Source organism: Oncorhynchus mykiss, chromosome 1, assembly GCF_057628025.1.
Source record: "Oncorhynchus mykiss isolate SJ-2025 chromosome 1, ASM5762802v1, whole genome shotgun sequence".
NCBI classification, from domain to species: domain Eukaryota; kingdom Metazoa; phylum Chordata; class Actinopteri; order Salmoniformes; family Salmonidae; genus Oncorhynchus; species Oncorhynchus mykiss.
In genome coordinates this window covers 46654386-46676862 of record NC_143022.1, presented here as the reverse complement: position 1 = coordinate 46676862, position 22477 = coordinate 46654386, and the positions used below count along the sequence as shown (strand labels likewise).

Here is a 22477-nt window from a genome sequence, read left to right as displayed (position 1 = left end):
AAGCTTAGGTCCTTTCCAGCACAAGCAAACACTCAAATCAAGTGGAGTCATTATTAAATAAAAATCTTTATTGAGGCCAAAGCATCAGTGAGGCTCCCCAGGTGCTCTGGTGGTAGACTACTGTAGTAACAGTCTCACCCGCACCAACAGGCAGAGCAAGCAGAAGTGGATAAAACCAAACCCTTTAGGAACTACTGTAACTGTACACAGCAGCACCACCACACCCACGTTTGTGATTTTAAAAAAAAAAGTCTCCTTTGGTCAGTTAACAGTACAAGGAGGCAATTGTTTACTGTGTGCTTTGCTACTCCTTCCCAGGCTGTTGACAATGTATACCAGTTGTTTTTTTTGCCTTAAGGCTGCACAAGAGTTGCAAAGGCAATTTGGTTTCTGCTGTCAAACTCGCTCGTCACTACAGTGCTCTGAGGGGGCGTCTGGGTCTGGCTCGTAGTGGTAGCTTGGCTGAGGCTGGATGTCCAGTTCGTCCACCTGAGGGCCAGGGTGCATGTTGACCAGCTGGTCCTGGGGAATGTCTGCAGCGGCGGCTGCCAGGTTTGTGATGGACTTGCTCTTCACACACTGGAAGTCAACATGGCGGCTCTTGCCCTCCTCCTTCTCCCAAGACATGCGGATGAAGGGCCGCTGCACATAGTTGTAGATGACCTCTGGCCGGCCGCCGGGACGCTTCTTCACCTTCTCCTTGTAGGTGGGGTAACCTGGGAGGGTAAAAAGAGACAGTGACGTATGTTTTGTTCAAACACTTCGTCAAAATACATGTATTATATTTATACATCAAGTGTAGTCTAATTTTTTTTACCAAATTGAGGTAACCCTTTAGGTGATATGGAGTTGCTCTTATACCTGTATAATAACAGGTACTACTCTTCTAGTAACATTGACACATGCTGTAATGTAGCAATAAGATAAGGATTGCATAATAGTAATGAGTGATTCTGCTAATTACAGGATTACTATGCAGGTTTAAGAACTTACTTAGTGTTATCAAATTGTAAAGACATGAAAGCTTCTTGATTGACATTTTATGGAAGGAAATTTAGTGATCCAGCATACCTTCAATTCCAAGTCTGATTTTCTTAAGTCCTCTGTCTTTTAATACTGATTTGGCAACGTCTCGATTCTCTATGTACTTGAAGAATCTGTACAGTTTTGTGCTGTATATAACTGTAAATAAAAATAAGTCATACATATTACAAGAAACTGCACAGGCATTCAGCAATACATAACTATTAGGTGTTGGATTTAAAGGCCTAGTGCACTCATTCTTAATTTCCAGGGTTTGTATCATATAACAGCTGATGAAACTTTATTTTTTACCATTTTAAGGAAAAACCACTACAGTAAGTAACTTGTCCAGAACTGACGCACTGGGCCTTTAACATTAGGGATACACATCACAGCCAAGGGCAATTCTTTACACAAGGATATAAACTACTTATGGATGATTGTTGAAATGGCTTGCTTGTACAGTATTCCACATATACTATATCAACAGAGCCAGTGAGGCGAATGACCTAACTCACTCTGTGAATACTCCTCTCCCATCTGCGGAGGGTACTCCTCGTCCCAGTCAACCACGTCGTCGTCAGTCAGGACCACCACGTGACACTCCCTCTCCCCGTTCTGGGCGCTGGCGACCATCAGCGGCACCACCATCTCCTCCAAGTAGAACTCAAACTGACGCCTCGCCCCATCGTTGGACAGCTCGTGCATGAGTGCACCTAGAAGAAAGGAGTGGGTGGTGTCAGTGGGACAAGGTCATGAAAAGTGCATCACAGGACGTGTGATGTGATCGCACTAGTTCTCGCGCTGAAATGTAAAGTGTGTTCAGAAAGTATTCAGACCCCTTTACCTTTTCCACATTGTTACGTAAAAGCTTTATTTCAAATATGTCCCTCATCCATCTACACACACAACCCCATACTGAAAAAAGCAAACAGTTTATTTTTTAATACATTTGCTAAAAAATTGAAGTATTCAGACCCTTTACTAAGTACTTTGTTGCAGCACCTTTGGCAGTGATTACTACCTTGAGTCTTCTTGGGTATGACTACAAGCTTGGCACTCCTGTATTTGGGGAGTTTCTCCCATTCTTCTCTGCAGAGCCTATCAAGCTCTGTCAGGTTGGATGTGGAACGTCGCTGCACAGCTACTTTCAGGTCTCTCCAGAGATGTTGTCCCGAAGCCACTCCTGCGTTGCTTGGCTGTGTGCTTAGGATCGTTGTCCTGTTGGAAGGTGAACCTTTGCCCCAGTCTGAGGTCCTGAGTGCTCTGGAGCAGGTTTTCGTCAAGGATCTACTTTGCTCTGTTCATCTTTTCCCTCAATCTTGACTAGTCACTCAGTCCCTGCTGCTGAAAAACATCCCCACAGCATCACTGTAGAGACGGTGCAAGGTTTCCTCCAGATGTGACATTTGGCACAAGAGGCCAAAGAGTTCAACCTTGCTTTCGTCAGACCAGAGAATCTTGTTTCTCATGGTCAGAGTCCTTTAGGTGCCTTTTGACAAACTCCAAGCGGGCTATCATGTGCCTTTTACTGATGAGTGGCTTCCTTCTGGCCACTCTACCAGAAAGGCCTGATCAGTGGAATACTGCAGACATGGTTGTCCTTCTGGAAGGTTCTCCCATCTCCACACAGGAGCTCTGTCAAAGTGACCATTGGGTTCTTGGTCACCTCCCTGAGCAATGCCCTTCTCCCCGGATTGCTAGTTTGGCTGGGCGGCCAGTGGTAGGGCGAGTCTTCTTCCATTTATGAATGGAGGGCACTGTGTCCTTGAGTACTTTCAATGCGGCATAAATATTTTGGTACCATTTCCCAGATCAATCCTGTCTCGGAGCTCTACGGACAATTCCTTCGACCTCATGGCTTGGTTTTTGCTCTGACATGCACTGTCAACTGTGGGACCTTAATATAGACAGTTGTGTGCCATTCCAAATTATGTCCAATCAATTGAATTTACCACAGGTGGACTCCAATCAAGTTGTAGAAACAGCAAGGATGATCAATGAAACAGGATGCACCTGAGCTCAATTTTGATTCTCATAGCAAAGGGTCTGAATACATTTACAAAAAAATCAAATAACCGTTTTACCTTTGTCATTATGCGGTATTGTGTGTAGATTGATAAATTCTATTAATCCATTTTGGAATGCAGCTGTAAGGTAACATTTTTTTTTAAAAAAAGGGAAGGGCTCTGAATACGTTCCGATTGCACTGTACATGTTCTCACACACACACTGGCTCACTCGCAGCAAGTCAACAAAACTAGGCACTCATCCACATGTCAAACAATGGCTACAGCAGTCAGTGACCCACATTGTGGAAACCTGCGATCATCTGAGTTGCATCAAATCTGTAGGCTAATATTGACCTGGTTTCAGAGCTGTGCATCATAACAACCTCACGACACTGAACACAGGCTACATATTGCAGCTAATACAGAATGATATGGCACGAAATATTACACAGGAATATTCTGCCTAAAATGTAATAACCCATTATCAATTTACAACAATGAGGGGGAAAGAGGGCATCATACAATATATATACACACTCACTGAGGTCTCTACACTTGATGGTGCTGTAGTCAAAGGAGATGCAGAGGTAGTCACATGCTTCTCTCAGCTCAGGAATGGGGATCCCATCAGGACAGCAGATTATCCCAGATTTGTAGTAATCCTGCCATTTAAAAGTCACACAGGAAAAACAAAACAGGCAGCCATTACTGAGGCTGGTCTGCGCACACACAGAACAGAGCCTTCCGACAACAGCAAATGTCAGCGACGTCACTCTCCCTCCCCACCCCCACAGAACTATTTACAGCCAGTGAAATATTGACAGAGTTCAAGTATAATGATGAAAATATAAGGTATCGAGGCAGCAGCAGCGACGCGCAGCTATTCACAAGACAGCATCGTAAACGGCTGTTAGCTTGCTCTGTGCCCTAAATGCTAATGCTGCCAGCCATGTTTTTTTCTTTCCCTGCTATTATGGTCGGGTCGCCTTTGCTAGAAGAGCTATTCACAATCACAGAACGGATCTGTACTACGAGACATCCAATACTGAAAATCCAAGGTAAGCATTGAAATCAAACACAGAAGTGCTTGCAGCAAACCCGAGTCCTGACTATCTACATTAGCATTTCTCTCCCCCATACAAAGAAGCATACAGATGTAAAATTGCTACTCTGGCACACTAGAACACAGTACTACCGCGGAGGCACACAGAGAGCTGCCCCTGATACTGTAATAAAGCCCAGAAACCTTATGATACACGCAAAAAACAGATGCAATTACCTGGTTGTTCTCCTGCCCTGTGTCTCTGGAGACTTAAGTGGAATACCGGGGCAAACGGACACAAAAATGAAAGCACTAGCATGTTGTACAGTATTAGTAGCTCTGATCCCTGAAAATCTGCTTTACGTAACACTGCACAGATTATCTGCCCAGCATTTCCACACTTCCCCAAAAATACACAATGTCGGATGGATAACCGCGGAGATGTTTGTAAACGAGCTTACTTGTCAACGTATCACTTGACAGTAATTGCATACAAACGCAATACAAGTGTTTGAATAATAAGAAAATGATGCCACAATAATGTGCTAACAGAAAACAATGTATTGACCCCTATACATATGGCCACTCCAAAATCTGTGGCCATACCTCCACAACAATTTAATAAATACATTAAAGAGATACTTCAGGATTTTGGCAATGAGGCCCTTTATCTACTTCCCCAGAGTCAGATGAACTCATGGATAAAATGTGTATGTCTCTGCGTGCAGTTTGAAGGAAATTGATAACTATCACCAGCGGAATAGTTATCTAGCATTAGCGCAATGACTGAAAGTCTATTAATATCTGCTAGCATGACTTCCAGTCATTGCGCTAACACTAGTTAGTATTGGCTCACGAAACTACATACATATATACACTGCTCAAAAAAAATAAAGGGAACACTTAAACACAATGTAACTCCAAGTCAATCACACTTCTGTGAAATCAAACTGTCAATTTAGGAAGCAACACTGATTGACAATAATTTCCACATGCTGTTGTGCAAATGGAATAGACAACAGGTGGAAATTATAGGTAATTAGCAAGACACCCCCAATAAAGGAGTGGTTCTGCAGGTGGTGACCACAGACCACTTCTCAGTTCCTATGCTTCCTGGCTGATGTTTTGGTCACTTTTGAATGCTGGCGGTGCTTTCATTCTAGTGGTAGCATGAGACGGAGTCTACAACCCACACAAGTGGCTCAGGCAGTGCAGCTCATCCAGGATGGCACATCAATGCGAGCTGTGGCAAGAAGGTTTGCTTTGTCTGTCAGCGTAGAGTCCAGAGCATGGAGGCGCTACCAGGAATCAGGAGACGCGGAGGAGGCCGTAGGAGGGCAACAACCCAGCAGCAGGACCGCTACCTCCGCCTTTGTGCAAGGAGGAGCCCTGCCAGAGCCCTGCAAAATGACCTCCAGCAGGCCACAAATGTGCATGTGTCTGCTCAAACAGTCAGAAACAGACTCCATGAGGGTGGTATGAGGGCCCGACGTCCACAGGTGGGGGTTGTGCTTACAGCCCAACACAGTGCAGGACGTTTGGCATTTGCCAGAGAACACCAAGATTGGCAAATTCGCCACTAGCGCCCTGTGCTCTTCACAGATGAAAGCAGGTTCACACTGAGCACATGTGACAGACGTGACAGTCTGGAGGCGCCGTGGAGAACGTTCTGCTGCCTGCAACATCCTCCAGCAGGACCGGTTTGGCAGTGGGTCAGTCATGGTGTGGGGTGGCATTTCTTTGGGGGGCCGCACAGCCCTCCATGTACTCGCCAGAGGTAGCCTGACTGCCATTAGGTACCGAGATGAGATCCTCAGACCCCTTGTGAGACCATATGCTGGTGCGGTTGGCCCTGGGGTCCTCCTAATGCAAGACAATGCTAGACCTCATGTGGCTGGAGTGTGTCAGCAGTTCCTGCAAGAGGAAGGCATTGATGCTATGGACTGGCCCGCCCGTTCCCCAGATCCGAATCCAATTGAGCACATCTGGGAGATCATGTCTCGCTCCATCCACCAACGCCACGTTGCACCACAGACTGTCCAGGAGTTGGCGGATGCTTTAGTCCAGGTCTAGGAGGAGATCCCTCAGGAGACCATCCGCCACCTCATCAGGAGCATGCCCAGGCGTTGTAGGGAGGTCATACAGGCACGTGGAGGCCACACACACTACTGAGCCTCATTTTGACTTCTTTTAAGGACATTACATCAAAGTTGGATCAGCCTGTAATGTGGTTTTCCACTTTAATTTGGAGTGTGACTCCAAATCCAGACCTCCATGGGTTGATACATTTGATTTCCATTGAACATGTGTGATTTTGTTGTCAGCACATTCAACTATGTAAAGAAAAAAGTATTTAACCTGTTAGAGCTCTAGGGGCGCTATTTCATTTTTGGATAAAAAACGTTCCCGTTTTAAGCGCGATATTTTGTCACGAAAAGATGCTCGACTATGCATATTCTTGACAGTTTTGGAAAGAAAACACTCTGAAGTTTCAGAATCTGCAAAGATTTTGTCTGTAAGTGCCCCAGAACTCATTCTACAGGCGAAACCAAGATGATGCATCACCCAGGAATTAGCAGAATTTCTGAAGCTCTGTTTTCCATTCTCTCCTTATATGGCTGTGATTGCGCAACGAATGAGCCTACACTTTCTGTCGTTCGCCCAAGGTCTTAGCAGCATTGTGACGTATTTGTAGGCATATCATTGGAAGATTGACCATAAGAGACTACATTTTCCAAGTGTCCGCCTGGTGTCCTGCGTCGAATTCGGTGCGCAATTGCCAGCTGCTTCTACTTTACCATTTGATTCAGGGGAGAAAGCATGTGTCCAAGAACGATGTATCAATGAAGAGATATGTGAAAAACACCTTGATGATTGATTCTAAACAACGTTTGCCATGTTTTCAGTCGATATTATGGAGTTAATTTGGAAAAAAGTTCGCGTTTTGAGGACTGAATTTTCAGATTTTTTTTGGTAGCCAAATGTGATGTATAAAACGGAGCTATTTCTAATACACAAGGAATCTTTTTGGAAAAACTGAGCATCTGCTATCTAACTGAGAGTATCCTCATTGAAAACATCAGAAGTTCTTCAAAGGTAAATGATTTTATTTGAAGGCTTTTATGTTTTTGTTAATGTTGCGTGCTGGATGCTAACGCTAATGCTAACGCTAAATGCTAACGCGAAATGCTAACGCTAGCTAGCTACTTTTACACAAATGATGTTTTTCCTATGGTTGAGAAGCATATTTTGAAAATCTGAGATGACAGTGTTGTTTACAAAAGGCTAAGCTTGAGAGATGGCATATTTATTTCATTTCATTTGCGATTTTCATAAATAGTTAACGTTGTGTTATGCTAATGAGCTTGCTGATAGATTTACACAATCCTGGATACAGGGGTTTTTTCATAGCTAAACGTGACGCAGAAAACGGAGCGATTTGTCCTAAACAAATAATCTTTCAGGAAAAACTGAACATTTGCTATCTGAGAGTCTCCTCATTGAAAACATCTGAAGTTCTTCAAAGGTAAATGATTTTATTTGAATGCTTTTCTGTTTTTTTGTGTAAATGTTGCCAGCTGAATGCTAATGCTAAATGCTACATTAGCCATCAATACTGTTACACAAATGCTTGTTTTGCAATGGTTGAGAAGCATATTTTGAAAATCTGAGATGAGTGTTGTTAACAAAAGGCTAAGCTTGAGAGCTAGCATATTTATTTCATTTGCGATTTTCATGAATAGTTAACGTTGCGTTATGGTAATGAGCTTGAGTCTGTATTCACAATCCCGGATGGGGAGATCAGAAAGGTTAATAAGAATATTTCATTCATATATATATATATATATATGAATGAAATATTCTTATTAACCTTTCTGATCTCCCCATCCCGGATCCGGGATCGTGAATATATATATATATATATATTAAAAAGTGCTCTTCACAGACGAGTCGTGGTTTTGTCTCACCAGGGTTGACGGTCGGATTCACGTTTATCATAGAAGGAATGAGCGTTACACCGAGGCCTGTACTCTGGAGCGGGATCGATTTCGAGGTGGAGGGTCCGTTATGGTCTGGGGCGGTGTGTCACAGCATCATCGGACTGAGCCCGTTGTCATTGCAGGCAATCTCAACGCTGTGCATTACAGGGAAGACATCCTCCTCCCTTCCTGCAGGCTCATCCCGACATGACCCTCCAGCATGACAATGCCACCAGCCACTGCTCGTTCTGTTTGTGATTTCCTGCAAGACAGGAATGTCAGTGTTCTGCCATGGCCAGTGAGGAGACCGGATCTCAATCCCAGTGAGCACGTCTGGGACCTGTTGGATCGGAGGGTGAGGGCTAGGGCACTGACATTGACAACACTGACATTCCATCCACCAGAAATGTCCAGGAACTTGCAGGTGCCTTGGTGGAAGAGTGGGGTAACATCTCACAGCAAGAACTGGCAAATCTGGTGCAGTCCATGAGGAGACGCACTGCAGTACTTAGAACCTGGTGTAGCCACCAGCTGCATTGACTTACCCCAAATCTGGGTTTGGCAGATGGCAGGAGAACACTACCTGCCCCAATGCATAGTGCCAACTGTAAAGTTCGGTGGAGAAGGAATAATAGTCTGGGACTATTTTGTATGGTTCGGGCTAGGCCCCTTAGTTGCAGTGAAGGGAAATCTTAACGCTATAGCATACAAGTACATTCTAGACGATTCTGTGCTTCCAACTTTGTGGCAACGGTTTGAGGAAGGCCCTTTCCTGTTTCAGCATGACAATGTCCCGTGCACAAAGCGAGGTCCATAGAGAAATGGCTTGTCGAGATCAGTGTGGAAGAACTTGACTAGCCTGCACAGAGCCCTGACCTCAACCCCATCGAACACCTTTGGGATTAATTGGAATAGTGACTGCAAACCAGGCCTAATCACTCAACATCACTAATACTCTTGTGGCTGATTGGAAGCAAGTCCCCGCAGCAATGTTCCATCATCTAATGGAAAGCCTTCCCAGAAGAGTGGAGGCTATTATAGCAGCAAAGGAGGGACCAACCCCATAGTAATACCCATGATTTTGAAATGTTCAAAAAGCAGGTGTCCACATACGTTTGGTCATGTAGTGTACCTCTTAACATCCTTCATACTGGACAGACATAAATATAGTATCCACGAGTTCAACTGACTATGGGGAAGTAGATAAAGGGCATCATCGTCAAAATCCCAAAGTATCCCTTTAATTTGGTCCAATAATCAAGGTCTTTGTTTTAGGAAGATGGTGTTCTGACCTGAATGCCTATTCTTCTTCCTAATAAAATAAATAGGGGATGGATATAGAATCTGAGCGGATGCCTTTCCCATTCCAGTCATGAAGATTAATGACGCAGCAGCGTAATCCTTCACTTCGTCAATACCAACCTGTCTCTGGGTACATTAGGTGAAAAACAATGACATTATCAAACGTGAATGAGATCTTATTATAAAGCCAGTGAGTGTCTTACCAGGATGGCTCTAAAAACCGTTGAGCTGATTCCATCTGCCACCTCAAACTCTCCTTTGTCATTGGGCCTAGTGAAATTGTATTCTCTCCCGGATCCAAACATTCTATGAGAGAAGAAAACATTCGGATTGAAATGAATTTGTTTTAATATCCCTTTTAGATGTCACTTTAATTTGTGGTGATACAATAGTATGCTTTATACCTTCCCAGCATGGTGTTAGGCTGGGCGGTGAAGATGGCTGGGTCCACCAGGAAGCGGGTGTTGTCCACTATCAGAGTGACCCTCTCGGCGGTCCGTAATGTGCGCGTCCCCTCCTTTGCGTTCTCATAGACGTAGAGGTGGTCACAGGGACCGTGCACGTGTCCATGGCCCAGACTCTTACAGTGGGTCTCAGTACTGAAAAGGCTGCTCCTGCTCGCTGCGATGCAGCTGGGCCCCACGGAGATTAAGGCCCTGGGGGGCCGAGGACTCGACGACCTGGAGGAAGAACCACCCTCGCACCGCTCACGATCTGGGAGACACAGACAGGCAGAGTACCGTAATTAAAAGGTACCAACACTGCTGTGTCATCACACTGGATGAAAAGGGACATTGTTAACGCTGGTCAAGTAATTGAAAGCTTTCGCAAGAGTCAAAATGCTTTCCTTTCAAGACTGTACTATTCAACTCTTACTGTAGCAATTTAAACATTCAGTTTAGTTATTGGCTTAATTCCCTGAGTGGGTACAGACTGAGTGGGAGTAGTATGACTGCCTGGCTCCGCCTCCGGGTGAGGCTTTAAGGCGATTTCAACACGATGAAACCACATTTCTGAGAGCTCTGATTCAGTCACTGCTTTTATGTAGTTAGAAAGGGACTCAATCTCACAGCTGTACCGGAGGTATGAGAAAGCCTTGTTATGCCAGAGTTGCATCAAGCACCCTGTGTGGTCTCAAAGCAGTAATGGAGTACTCACCGCTGTTGTGCTGTCGGGTGGGCGAGGTGACGTTCCTGATGCAAGGGGTCAGCTGACCCTCGCCCCTCTCGTGGGAGGAGTCGCGGGAGCGGTCGCTAGACCTCCGCCGATCACTGTCCCTGCAGCGTTCGAGGCCTCCACTGGCGCCATGCAGGTTCATGTTGACCAGGTCGGCCTCTAGTTGAGGGACTGGGACGCGGGGCTGGGCACTGAGAGGAGCACACCAGACCACACACACCCACAGTCAGACACACACGAGCACAGAGGGGGAAAGGGAGTATTTTGTATGCTTCTCTGCAGAGAAGTGGGTAAAAGTCTGCAGTAAACTCATATGAACCCTCTGTGAGAGAAAAGAATAGCAGCGCCGACTGCTGTAGAAAGATGGCCAATACAACACTACTGCTTGCAGCCCTATACGTTGAGAAACCCATTAGGGAGTGAAATAACACATAAATAGGACTATTACTCCTCTTGTTGTGGCATTGGTAAAATATGAAATATTACACTGGAGCATGAAGTAACAAACACCTTGAAATCATTTTTTTTAAAAATTTTAAATACTTCCACAGGATAATAGCACTATTATCCATCGCAAAAGAGCCCATCTGTAGGGAAACTGGAGAAACTGGTCATCCCATTGAGACAGGCAGAGAAGCCGAATGCATCCACGAGAGCTGTTATGTTATCTGCGGCAGCCACTTCACCTCTGAAAGCTCTCTCACACTGTCTGGTCTGTCTAGTCTGACCAACGTGCCATGCAGCAGGTCTCCCTAATAAAGAGCGCGTCCCTCCCGAGGGAAGTGATGATCAAATATGATGAGGCTAAAGTGAATGGACTGGAGAGAGCAGCACAAAAGAGGAACTCAAAGACAGGAGAGCTCTAGAGAAGCTGCCTTTATAGCCCCTCAAGTGGACGACATCCATCCATCCACCTAGCTCCCGATAGAAATATTCAACCCAGTCAACCGTTAACAATGTCTAACTGAGGCGCCACCTCCACTGATGAAGTCCCAGAGAGTGAGAGAGATGGCTCACTGACTGAGTAGGAAACATCTAAGTCATTCCACTACATGTGGACAACTTCATTTCAGCAGACATGTCGTAAATAAATAAATACATTTAAAGGATGTGGAAAGATTGGGCAGATTGTAATATGAAATATCTTGTTCATAGTGTTTACGCTTATTGAAACAAATAATTGTCTACATTTCGACAGCAACTGAATGGATGCTAATGACTGGTCCAGAAACGGGAAGATCTAATCATATTGTATGCAGGTCAGGGACCGCCAGGCCTGCCCTACAGTATGTGGGTCCTCTGATCTTTGTGCAGCTTGTCCTCGTTACTGCACCTGCATTGAATTCTGTACTGCTATGAGACCTTCAGCCATGTAAATAAAAACAACAATGACAGGACTAAATGTACATCCCGTGTGTCCTCACATGACTTGTCCTCACATGATATGTTTTATCGAAAGACAGTTCTTGACATGGAGCAAACAATTGCTCTACAGGCTCATATGAAATCTCAAAAAGAGAAACTCTTCAATAGAGTAATGATTCTCATCAGGTTGGGGAATGTGATTAAGAGCTTGAATGTAGAATCAGCACTAGTTATGGAGTGATGCCCCCATTGCACTCAGCAGAAATTCAGGTGTGGAAACAGCAGTATCAATCCCTCTTTCTATTCTACAATATTTTGGTTCCTTTAGCATAACTGCATTTCTGAATATAAAGTAGAATGTCAAAACGGGAAAAGTTGTGACCAGATTTTTATTTTAAATGTATATAACAAATATATATGTATATAAATATGTATATAACAAATAACAAACTATAACAAACTTCCCCCAGTGCATGAATAAGGCAAATCTGGCAGGATTAACAAACAAAGGGTCAGCGAAAGCGATAGAGCTCATCTCATCTTTCATGCAGCCAGAAATGCAAAGCTATATCCATCCACATATCAACTCAATGGCTGCCGCTATTACCTCACATAACCTCTTGGAAAAGGCATTGATTTCCACGAAATTATCAAATGCAAATTGCGATGTTTAATGTTAAGTTTAGTCATTTTAAGACTATTACTATGACTGTGAGAATGGAGGCAAAGCATAGATGAACTGGTGTTATAAATAAGCGTCTGCAGCATTGAGTCCCGTTCCTTAAAGAAAAGGGTCCCATCAATAATTTAGAGCACTGCTGACACTTTCCCTATGATATTAAAACAGAGAATGCACACTAGTGTCGGGAGTTTAACCCTCCACAAAAGGTAAACCCTATTATGCGTTCTGATCTGCAAACCCAATGAAAGGACACACTTCATTTTAACAAGACCCGTAGTCTTGGTTCTTTTCCTCTTGCCATTCATAAGAATGCGTGGGAAAGCCACAAAAAGCCGACCGTTGAAATAAATATTTACAAAAACATAGGTAATCAACATATGCTATAATAAATGCAATGGATAGGATGCTTCGCATACCTACCCGTTTGTATTGCACGACAAATTAAAGACAAAGCAGCACGGGATGAGCTGAGGAATGAAAGCACAAAGGACTTGGGCTCCTCCGAACAATGCAGCCTTGCCAGCCGGTTTAGCATCCTTGGGCATTACTTTCGAACTTCAGCATTATTTCGTAGACTGTTCGACTTGCTAGCTGTAAAATTATCTTTCGAAAGCCTCGATCGCCCCAATTGGAACAAAAAAGAAAAAGAGCGAGGACCAGTCATTCAGTTCAGACAGGGAGACCCGTAGAAATGAATGGCTGTGCGCTTTTTTTCCACGACACTGAATCAGACTCACAGAGCAGCCCTTCTGACGTAGTGCGACCTCCCAGTCTACTGTCCTGATATCGCCTGACTCGACAGGGGAAGACTATAAGGAAACAGTTGACGCTTAAACCCACTAGCAAAAACCTAAAACGGACCCTTACCTTAACCTCATTGTGATTCATTCTAAAATGAAATATCGGGTTGGGCGTCAGGCGTGTCCTTATATAGCCTTTTCCGACTCGACACGATTGTCTTCAGCAGATTTGCTTGGTTGATTAAATAAAATTGCTGATTTGCGAATGATGAACATGACACCACCAATTGACTTCGGTTTTACTTGGCTGTAGATTACAATGCCAATATGTGCTAAAAATGTGTTTGTTGATATTAATACAATTTTAATTTGAGCTAGAGATTCATATAAATGATTGATTCCCCAGAAAAGGGCTTTGGTTGAGAATCACAGGAGTGAGAAGTCCACCCAGAGGTAGGATTACAACTACAGCAACCTGGTCTCAGAGAATTTTGTATGAGTCGGTGCGTAAATACAGGAAACTCAATTTATTCTGAACAAAAATATTTTAAAAAACAAGTGCTGGTCCCATATTTCATGAGTGGAAATTTTAAAAATCACAGAAATGTTCCATATGCACTAAACTTCTCACAAATGTATTCTACAAATGTGTTTACATCCCTGTTAGTGACCATTTCTCCTTTGCCAAAATAATCCACCCAACTGACAGATGTGGCATATTAAGACTAATTAAACAGCATGACCATTACACAGGTGCACCTTGTCCTGGTGAAAAAAGGACCCTAAAAATGTGTAGTTGTCACATAATGCCATAGATGTCTCAAGTTGAGGGAATTGCAGCAGACTGCAGGAATGTCCACCAGAGCTGTTGCCAGATAATTCAATGTTAATTTCTCTACCAGAAGCTGCCTCCAACATCTTTTAGAGAATTTGTCAGTACATCCAACCGGCCTCAACTGCAGACCACGTGTAACCACGCCAGCCCCGGACCGCCACATCTGGCTTCTTCACCTGTGCGATTGTCAGAGACCAGCCCCCCGGACAGCTGATGAAACGGAGTATTTCTGTCTGTAATAAAGACCTTTTGTGGGGGAAAACATTGATTGGCTGGGCCTGGCTCCCCAGTGGGTGGACCTATGCCTGCGCCCCTGCCCAGTCATGTGAAATCCATAGATTAGTGCATAATTCATTTATTTCAATTGACTGATTTCCTTGTATGAACTGTAAACTCAGTAAAATCATTGAAATTATTGTTTTAATATTTTTGTTCAGTATAGTATGCGTCACATTTCATATGGTATGTATTAATTTGTGGATATCCACCCATTTCATATGATGTTACAAATCACAATTTGTTTGATATGTTTAGAATTTGCAAAACACATGTTAGGAATTCTAGCTAGGTGGCTAACGTTAATTAGTATTGGCTCGCAAAACTACCCCCAACTGTGGGTTTCCTTTGAACATGATAATTCGGATAGCCATGCTAGCGTTACCCCCATGTGGGTGCTAGCAAGCAGGCTAAATAGTGAGAGGTAACGGCCAATCCAGTAGGGGATAGAAAATAGTGAGTTTCAATTGGTCAATAGAATTGTGGTATAAGTTCAGCTTCTTCACGTCACCCAATGGTCCCCCGACCACTTCGCTTCCCTCCATTGAAAATGAATGGCTTTCAAAATGTAATCTCCACTTGTCATCTTCTATGGAAAACCACTAACTTCCTTCATACTGGACGCATAGACAAAAATAGTATCCACAAGTTAATCTGACTCTGGGGAGGTAGACAAAGGGCTTCCTTGCCAAAAGCCTGAACGACCACTTTGGAAGTATATGACATGATTAACAGTCCACAATATGCATCTGAGCGTGTCAAAAAGACATAGGCTATCTGATGGACCAGAATAGCCACACCCTAAAAAGCCCTCATTTGACACGTTGTCTGTTGTGTCTAGTCTAGTAGACCAGGATCACAACATAGTAAAAGAAAATCCAGGATACCCAAATTAGTATGATATGTTACATTTGGTATGGTTACGTAAGACAGGTGGTTACTTAAGGAAAAAATGAAAGTAGGGTGGTTGGTCGGGTGGGCGTATAACGCAAACTTCTAGCTGCGAGTTTGAATACTTATTACTTTTTAGCTGCTATGCATTTCTGCTAACCCTTCCCCTAACATGAACCTTTTTTTTTAGCTAACCCTTAAACCTAACTCCTAAATGTAACTTTAACACTAATCTCTAACACTAACGCTTAGCTAGTGTTAGCACAAAAATTATGTATAAAATGTTTATTCATTGTATGAGTCTACAGATGATCCAAACAGAGCAGTATCTTCTTAACCATACAATAAAAGTTCTCACAAATTAAAAAGAGTGTTTGACACATTGGAGTGAAAAAGCTGTGGCACGTCAACTACCCATTTACTCAAAGAACAGTGTAGATGTACATTTTGGTAACAGAATGACAGTAAAATCTTCCTCAGTTTGACCACGTTTTCCAAAAACTCTTAAATAGCTACTCCAAATTAACATTCAAAGATGTCTGAAGAAAGAATGGGGTGTCAGCTATGATAGGACACCTTGAGCTGTGCTTTGTGACAACTATTAATTCCCATTTTAGCCAATTCAGTTGCATTCATTCTGTTACCGACTTGGTAACAGAATGACGCATTTTAAAATCCCCTACTGTGCATCTTTCCCTTTCAAGACGATTCGATACGCATCTACTTGAGAAACATGGGCTCTAACAATCCAGAAATTAACACATTCATAGATAATTGTAATATTTCCAGATTGCAAGTAAATTCCTGAAACAAAACACATTTTACTTATTTCAAAACTGGATTAAATATATTTGGTTTTCAGTAATGGCTGTATGGGATAGCTAGCAACTTGTAAACAATTGCCCATTCCTATAAATGAGAACTATTTTAATAGTAGTGTTAAATAATACACATCGGCTGCTAAGCCAATTATACGAGTGTGGCCTTCCGTTTCAAGTATGATGGTAATGAAGTTCTCTTTATCATAATTTTAGGTGGCGGTTGCTAGCTACAATGGTATCTTCAACCTAGCCTAGCATTTAGCTAGCTAGCTGCAGTACAAGCTAGCTTGACTTGCTAGAAAGTTGGAGAAACAACTAACTAATCAAAACATGTTTTATTATCACCTGAAACAATCGACTCAAATCCTTAGATTACGTATTTTTGCAAAGGAGGTGTAGAGTAGTTGACATAGGCTAATTCCAAAAACAAATTCTTGCATATTTCACAGCAAAGAAAGATAAAGCTAGTGAGGCAGGGGGGGGTGGCACAGCCAGGAATATAGATGAAGTCGGAAGTTTACATACACCTTAGCCAAATACATTTAAACTCAGTTTTACAATTCCTGACATTTAATCCTAGTAAAAATTCCCTGTCTTATGTCAGTTAGAATCACCACTATTTTAAGAATGTGAAATGTCAGAATAGAGATTTATTCAGCTTTAATTTCTTTCATCACATTCCAAGTGGGTCAGAAGTTTACATACACTCAATTAGTATTTGGTAGCATTGCTTTTACATTGTTTAAATTGGGTAAAAATGTTTTGGGTAGCCTTCCACAAGATTCCCACAATAAGTTGGGTGAATTTTGGCCCATTCCTCCTGACAGAGCTGGTGTACCTGAGTCAGGTTCGAGGGCCTCCTTGCTCACACGCGCTTTTCCAGTTCTGCCCAAAACTTTTATGGGATTGAGGTCAGGGCTTTGTGATGGCACTCCAATACCTTGACTTTGTTGTCCTTAAGCCATTTTGCAACAACTTTGGAAGTATACTTGGGGTCATTGTCCATTTGGAAGAACCATTTGCAACCAAGCTTTAACTTCCTGACTGATGTCTTGAGATGTTGCTTTAATATATCCACAATTTTTCACTCTCATGATGCCATCTATTTTGTGAAGCGCACCAGTCCCTCTTGCAGCAAAGCACCTCCACACATGCTGCCACCCCTGTGCTTCACGGTTGGGATGGTGTTCTTCAGATTGCAAGTCTCCCCCATTTTCCTCCAAATATAACGATGGTCATTATGGCCAAACAGTTCCATTTTCCTATCATCAGACCAAAGGACATTTCTCCAAAAATGATATTTGTCCCCATGTGCAGTTGCAAACTGTAGTCTGGCTTTTTTAATGGCGGTTTTGGGGCAGTGGCTTCTTCCTTGCTCAGCGACCTTTCAGATTATGTCTATTTAGGACTCGTTTTACTGTGGATATAGATACGTTTGTACCGGTTTCCTCCAGCATCTTCACAAGGTCCTTTGCTGTTGTTCTGGGATTGATTTTCACTTTTTGCACCAAAGTATGTTCAACTCTAGGAAACAGAACACGTCTCCTTCCTGAGCAGTATGACGGCTGCGTGATCCCATGGTGTTCATACTTGCGTACTACTGTTTGTACAGATGAACGTGGTACCTTCAGGTGTTTGGAAATTGCTCCCAAGGATGAACCAGACTTGTGAAGGTCTACAAAAAACATTGAGGTCTTGGCTGATTTTCCCATGACGTCAAGCAAAGAGGCACAGAGTTTGAAGGTAGGTCTTGAAATACATCCACAGGTACACCTTCAATTGACTCAAATGATGTCAATTAGCCTATCAGAAGCTTCTAAAGCCATGACATCTTTTTTCTGGTATTTCCCAAGCCATTTAAAGGCACAGTCAATTTAGTGTATGTAAACCTCTGACCCACTGGAATTGTGATAGTGAATTATGAGTGAAATAATCTGTCTGTAAACAATTGTTGGAAAAATTACTTGTGTCATGCACAAAGTAGATGTTAACAAACTATTGTTTTGGCAAGTCGGTTAGGACAAGAAATTTGTGGAGTAGTTGAAAAACGAGTTAATGGCTCCAACCTAGGTGTACATAAACTTCCGACTTCAACTGTAGTTGTAGCCATCAGGCAGACAGTCGGAACCGTGCATCGGTAAATCAAAAGCTGTAGGCATTTAGAAGAAAGAGCAAGCTAGTGAGGAAGGGAGGTAGGAGGGGGTACAGCCAGGCATAGGAACTGTAGACAGTGCTGCATCTCCGGACTTGCAATGGCTCGTGAATTCACTAAAAGTAGAGGCTATCAATGAGGAGGCTGAGCTATTCTACACGCAAAAGGCCAAGGACTGAACACACCTTTCTTTGAGAAAAGAAAGAGCAGGCAAGCTAGTAAAAGGAGGTGCCGGCATATAGTCGGAACCGTGCACATAGGCTATGTCTTGGTCATCTATATCACAATATCTTGTCTTGCAATGCCTAGTAAGTTCACTAAAAGTATATATTAGGCTATCACTGAGTATGGCTAAGCTATTTTACATAGTGCCAGTGAATTGAAGTTGATTATTACCAAATTAGTCAGTTTAATTAGGCCTAAATGTGCAAAAAAAAAAAAAAAATAGGCCTATTGTACCTATAGATTATTTCAAATAAAACCACAGCTTGCTGTTGATGTCCTAGGCAATAGATCTTAAAGCAGGGCATCCCCGCTAAAAATGTTTTGTAAATGGCAAGTTTACTTTCTGGGCCATAAAAGCATCAAGCGCAGCTACTGTTCAGCACCACAAATCAGAAGGGGGGGGGGGGGGGGGGGGGGGGGGTCATTTTTGTTAGGAAGGACATCTTCCATTGATGACTGAAATAATGACACTTCCTCAATTTTAAAATATTATGGGAACACCGATACATTTGGCAGCCAAATACCGGCACATAGAATAAAAACATCCAGGTTTCCAGCATAAATTTAAAATGACCAGGGGGCAGTTTGGAAGCTGTGCGAATCGGCATCTGGAATAATGCACATGCTTGGATAATTACTTAACATCTCTGGTAATAATAGTTTCATCCAATAGGGCTATATAACACAGAAAATAGACTTTTCAGCATAGAGTGCGCCACATGGGATCTGTCAAAGCGGTGCACGGCAGAAATATTCTAGTTCCTACACATCTACATTCAAACAAAATAAGCCTTTTATAGGCTAAGTTGATAAGCAAATACAATGCTTCATGCCAGTCCTCTCTAGAACGCAATATTAGTCTTAGTAGGACTGCAATAACGTATGCACAGCCGTTTCAATGTGTTTGGGCGTCAAGCAAGAGTCGCCTGTGCTTAGCTCCAGTGGGTTTATTTTTTATCCTGAAAAACTCCACAGCCCTTAATTACAAGCGTACTCATAACCTGATGCAGTCACCACTATACTTAAATATAGAGAGTGGTACTCAGTAATGTGTTGTATTTGCCCCAATCACTATGTATTCAGGACAAAAAAGTGAATTGCTTTGTCACATTCTTTGCAGTATTACTTTAGTGCATTGTTGCAAACAGGATGCATGTTTTGGAATATTTGTATTCTGTACAGACTTCCTTTTCACTCTGTCAGTTAAGTTAGTATTGTGGAGTAACTGAGCCATCCTCAGTTCTCCCCTATCACAGCCGTTAAAGTCTGTTTTAAAGTCACTATTGGCCTCAGTGAAATCCCTGAGTAGTTTCCTTCCTCTCCGGAAACAGTTAGGAAGGATGCCTGTATCTTTGTAGTGACTGGGTGTATTGATGCACCATTCAAAGTGGAATTAATAACATCACCATGTGCAAAGGGATATTCAATGTCTGCTTTTTTTCTTCTATTTTTACCCAGGCATTGGGTATTTTTACTGAGGCATTGGAGAACCTCCCTGGTCTTTGTGGTTGAATCTGTTTGAAATGCACTGCTCAACTGAGGGACCTTACAGAAAATTGAATGTGTGGTACAGCAATTAGGTTTTCATCCACAAATTATGTTAAACTGGGGTGGCGGGGGAGGCAGTGGTCAGAGCGTTGGGCCAAAGGTTGCTGTATTGAATCCCTGAGCTGACAATGTAAAATCTGTCGTTCTGCCCCTGAACAAGGCAGTTGACCCACTGTTCCCTGGTAAGCCGTCATTTAAACAAGAATTTGTTTTCGTCCTGCCAACATTGTAAATAAAAAATAAATTACATTGAAACACTATTATTGCACACAGAGTGAGTCCTTGCAACTTATGTGACTCAGTACTCAAATATTTAATCCTGAACTTATTTAGGCTTATAACAAAAAGGTTGAATACTTATTGACTCAAGACATTTCAGTTTTTCATTTTTAATACATTTGTAAAAGTGTAATAAATTTTAAATTCAGGCTGCAACAACGAAATGTGGAAAAAGTCAAGGGGTGTGAATACTTTCTGAAGGCACTGTATATAAAATAGTACTGGACAGTTGTCTTGAATGCTGAACAGTCAATAACAATCAAGCACATTCAGAAGTCTTTCTAAAGTGATGTCCTTGTTCTACAATTATTTTTGTAAGTAGCAATACAGTACTCTTCCCTAATGAGAGCTGTTTATTACCTTGAGTGTCTGTGAAGATTACTTTCCCAGTTCTCAGTGTCGCTTGAGTTGTCATCTAAATGTGGACATTCAGCCATCACAGGTAAGTAGTTAGAGGTGTCAATAGGGAATATGCCACCATCAGCACTCATGACGTCCTGTTAATAAGAAAACATAAACGTTTGTTGTTCTCTTCACATTAGTTGAAGAAATTTAAACATCATTTATAATGGAACGCTAGATAACATCCAAAACCTTTATTGGCAAACGTAACAAACTTACTCTCTATCTAGCCAAGTTAGACTTGACTAAAAATAACACGCTTGTGGTAGTACCACCACCAAGCTAGCTAGATGGGCCCATTGTTTGTTAGCTAGCTAGCTAGACGTGGAATAACTTGAGAGGTTGCTAAGTTATTTACCAAATGGTTAACTGAAAACATTGATGTGACATGGCTGGCTAGCTAGCTAGACTGAACCTCTTAGATGTGTCAGCTATTAAGTGCAGGAGCTTGCAGGGATTTGTAGTCTTGCTAGCCCAATATTCGACTAAAGGAAAATAATGTTACTCCTTCGTCCAAGTTACATGTTCTATTTAAATGGCGAATTGGTTCTGGAAGCAAGAACAGCCAAATACTCCATCTAAACGTGAATAGATTGACTCGCGGTACGGTCCTGGAAACATTGATCACTCTTTCATAACACAAAATAATTTCACAAATGCAAAATACACACTTACTGTACGATGTTTTAACACATTTACAGCCGGCAGTATTTTTCAGTGACATGTTTGTGGCGTCTGTTTTCTGTTTATACATATGTGTAAGAAGACAGCTAATTAACACAGGTAACGTTAGTACACCCTCGGTCCTTCTGACTGATTTCCGTAAACAAGCGATGTAACATAGAAATATGGCCGTTTGGGAACACTAACCCTATAAAAAAAAATAAGTACATATCAATTTAAACTTAAACAAATATATATTTTTCTCACCGAGGTCTTTATGCTTCCAAAACAGCACCAAAAGCGCTGCGTGTTAATGTACAGACCGGGCGTCGTGGCGCTTAACGAACCAATCCCCCTACAAGACGCCTTCAACCAATGACTCATGTGTATGGAACTACGAGTCATGATCAAGGGCTATAGTCTTGTATGTCTACTTTGATGCTAATTAGAATTTCCGAATCTGAGAGAAAATAAAGCTGAATATAAGTCACCTTGTCTGAGAGAGTTATACGGTTATCAAAACGTCACGCCAAGGAAAGCCTACTATAGCTAACGTTACATGAAAAACAAACATACCTTGTTTGAAGTGGTTCTAAAATCCCCAAATGAATGAAAAAAAACGATTGGAACAATTTCCATGTTTGACCGCTAGGTTATGACTCATGCTAGTAAGCAATGAAGACAGTTTAGACAAACAAACTGCTAGCTCGATATCACAGTTTTAACCAGTAAACTTGTAGCTAGCCTTAACGTTAGTTGGCAGGATAAAATTACGCCCACGTTAGTTACATCTCGTTACCTCGCTGCCTGAAGTAGCCCGCTAACTATAGCATGGCGCTCCTTACCTCTTGAGATTCATTGTTGTCTGAGTTTTATCCGAAAGCGAAAGTAAACAAATTCCTAATAAATATTTTTGCTAGATTGGTGACCGACTGATTACAGTAATAGTAACAGCCATGTTCCCCGGACAGCCACTAAAACAGGCCTCAGTGTAATCCCTTGTTTTGACTGTTGAGCAACTAAGGTGATAGATCGCGAGACTATATAACCTCGGCTTGTTCAC

At 42.4% G+C, this 22477-nt stretch overlaps 1 protein-coding gene and 1 long non-coding RNA gene across 4 annotated transcripts; one reads left to right on the top strand and one right to left on the bottom strand.

Moving 5' to 3' along the window:
• Positions 1-47: 47 nt before the first annotated feature.
• Positions 48-22419, bottom strand: LOC110523687 (BTB/POZ domain-containing protein 10). Of its 3 annotated transcripts, none has more exons than XM_021602615.3 (9): positions 22260-22419; positions 20710-20846; positions 10518-10726; positions 9764-10073; positions 9563-9665; positions 3577-3697; positions 1542-1739; positions 1072-1182; positions 48-716 (listed from the first exon to the last, which is right to left on the bottom strand). In XM_021602615.3, exons 2-9 carry the CDS (start codon positions 20838-20840, stop codon positions 397-399), a joined length of 1503 nt encoding a protein of 500 aa, XP_021458290.1. In that variant the 5' UTR covers positions 20841-20846; positions 22260-22419; the 3' UTR covers positions 48-396. The 3 variants fall into 3 exon arrangements, with proteins under 3 accessions (XP_021458290.1, XP_090088488.1, XP_021458306.2); XM_090232362.1 differs by lacking the exon at positions 22260-22419 and adding an exon at positions 21682-21869; XM_021602631.3 differs by lacking the exons at positions 20710-20846; positions 22260-22419 and adding an exon at positions 13003-13374.
• On the top strand, positions 3765-14572 carry LOC149985521 (uncharacterized). The gene is made up of 2 exons (XR_016495350.1): positions 3765-4093; positions 14225-14572. It is a non-coding gene; the product is annotated as an uncharacterized LOC149985521 (long non-coding RNA).
• Positions 22420-22477: the final 58 nt, after the last annotated feature.

What these genes read in the sequence shown, in the direction of transcription:
- LOC110523687 (XM_090232362.1), bottom strand. Translation starts at nt 21,819, where the DNA reads ATGACTCGTAGTTCCATACACATGAGTCATTGGTTGAAGGCGTCTTGT. An exon ending in CCTAACACCATGCTGGGAAG is followed by an intron (nt 9,666 to 9,763) that starts GTATAAAGCATA and finishes CTTCTCTCATAG; the next exon opens with AATGTTTGGATCCGGGAGAG. An exon ending in CGGTTTTTAGAGCCATCCTG is followed by an intron (nt 3,698 to 9,562) that starts GTAAGACACTCA and finishes TTTAAATGGCAG; the next exon opens with GATTACTACAAATCTGGGAT.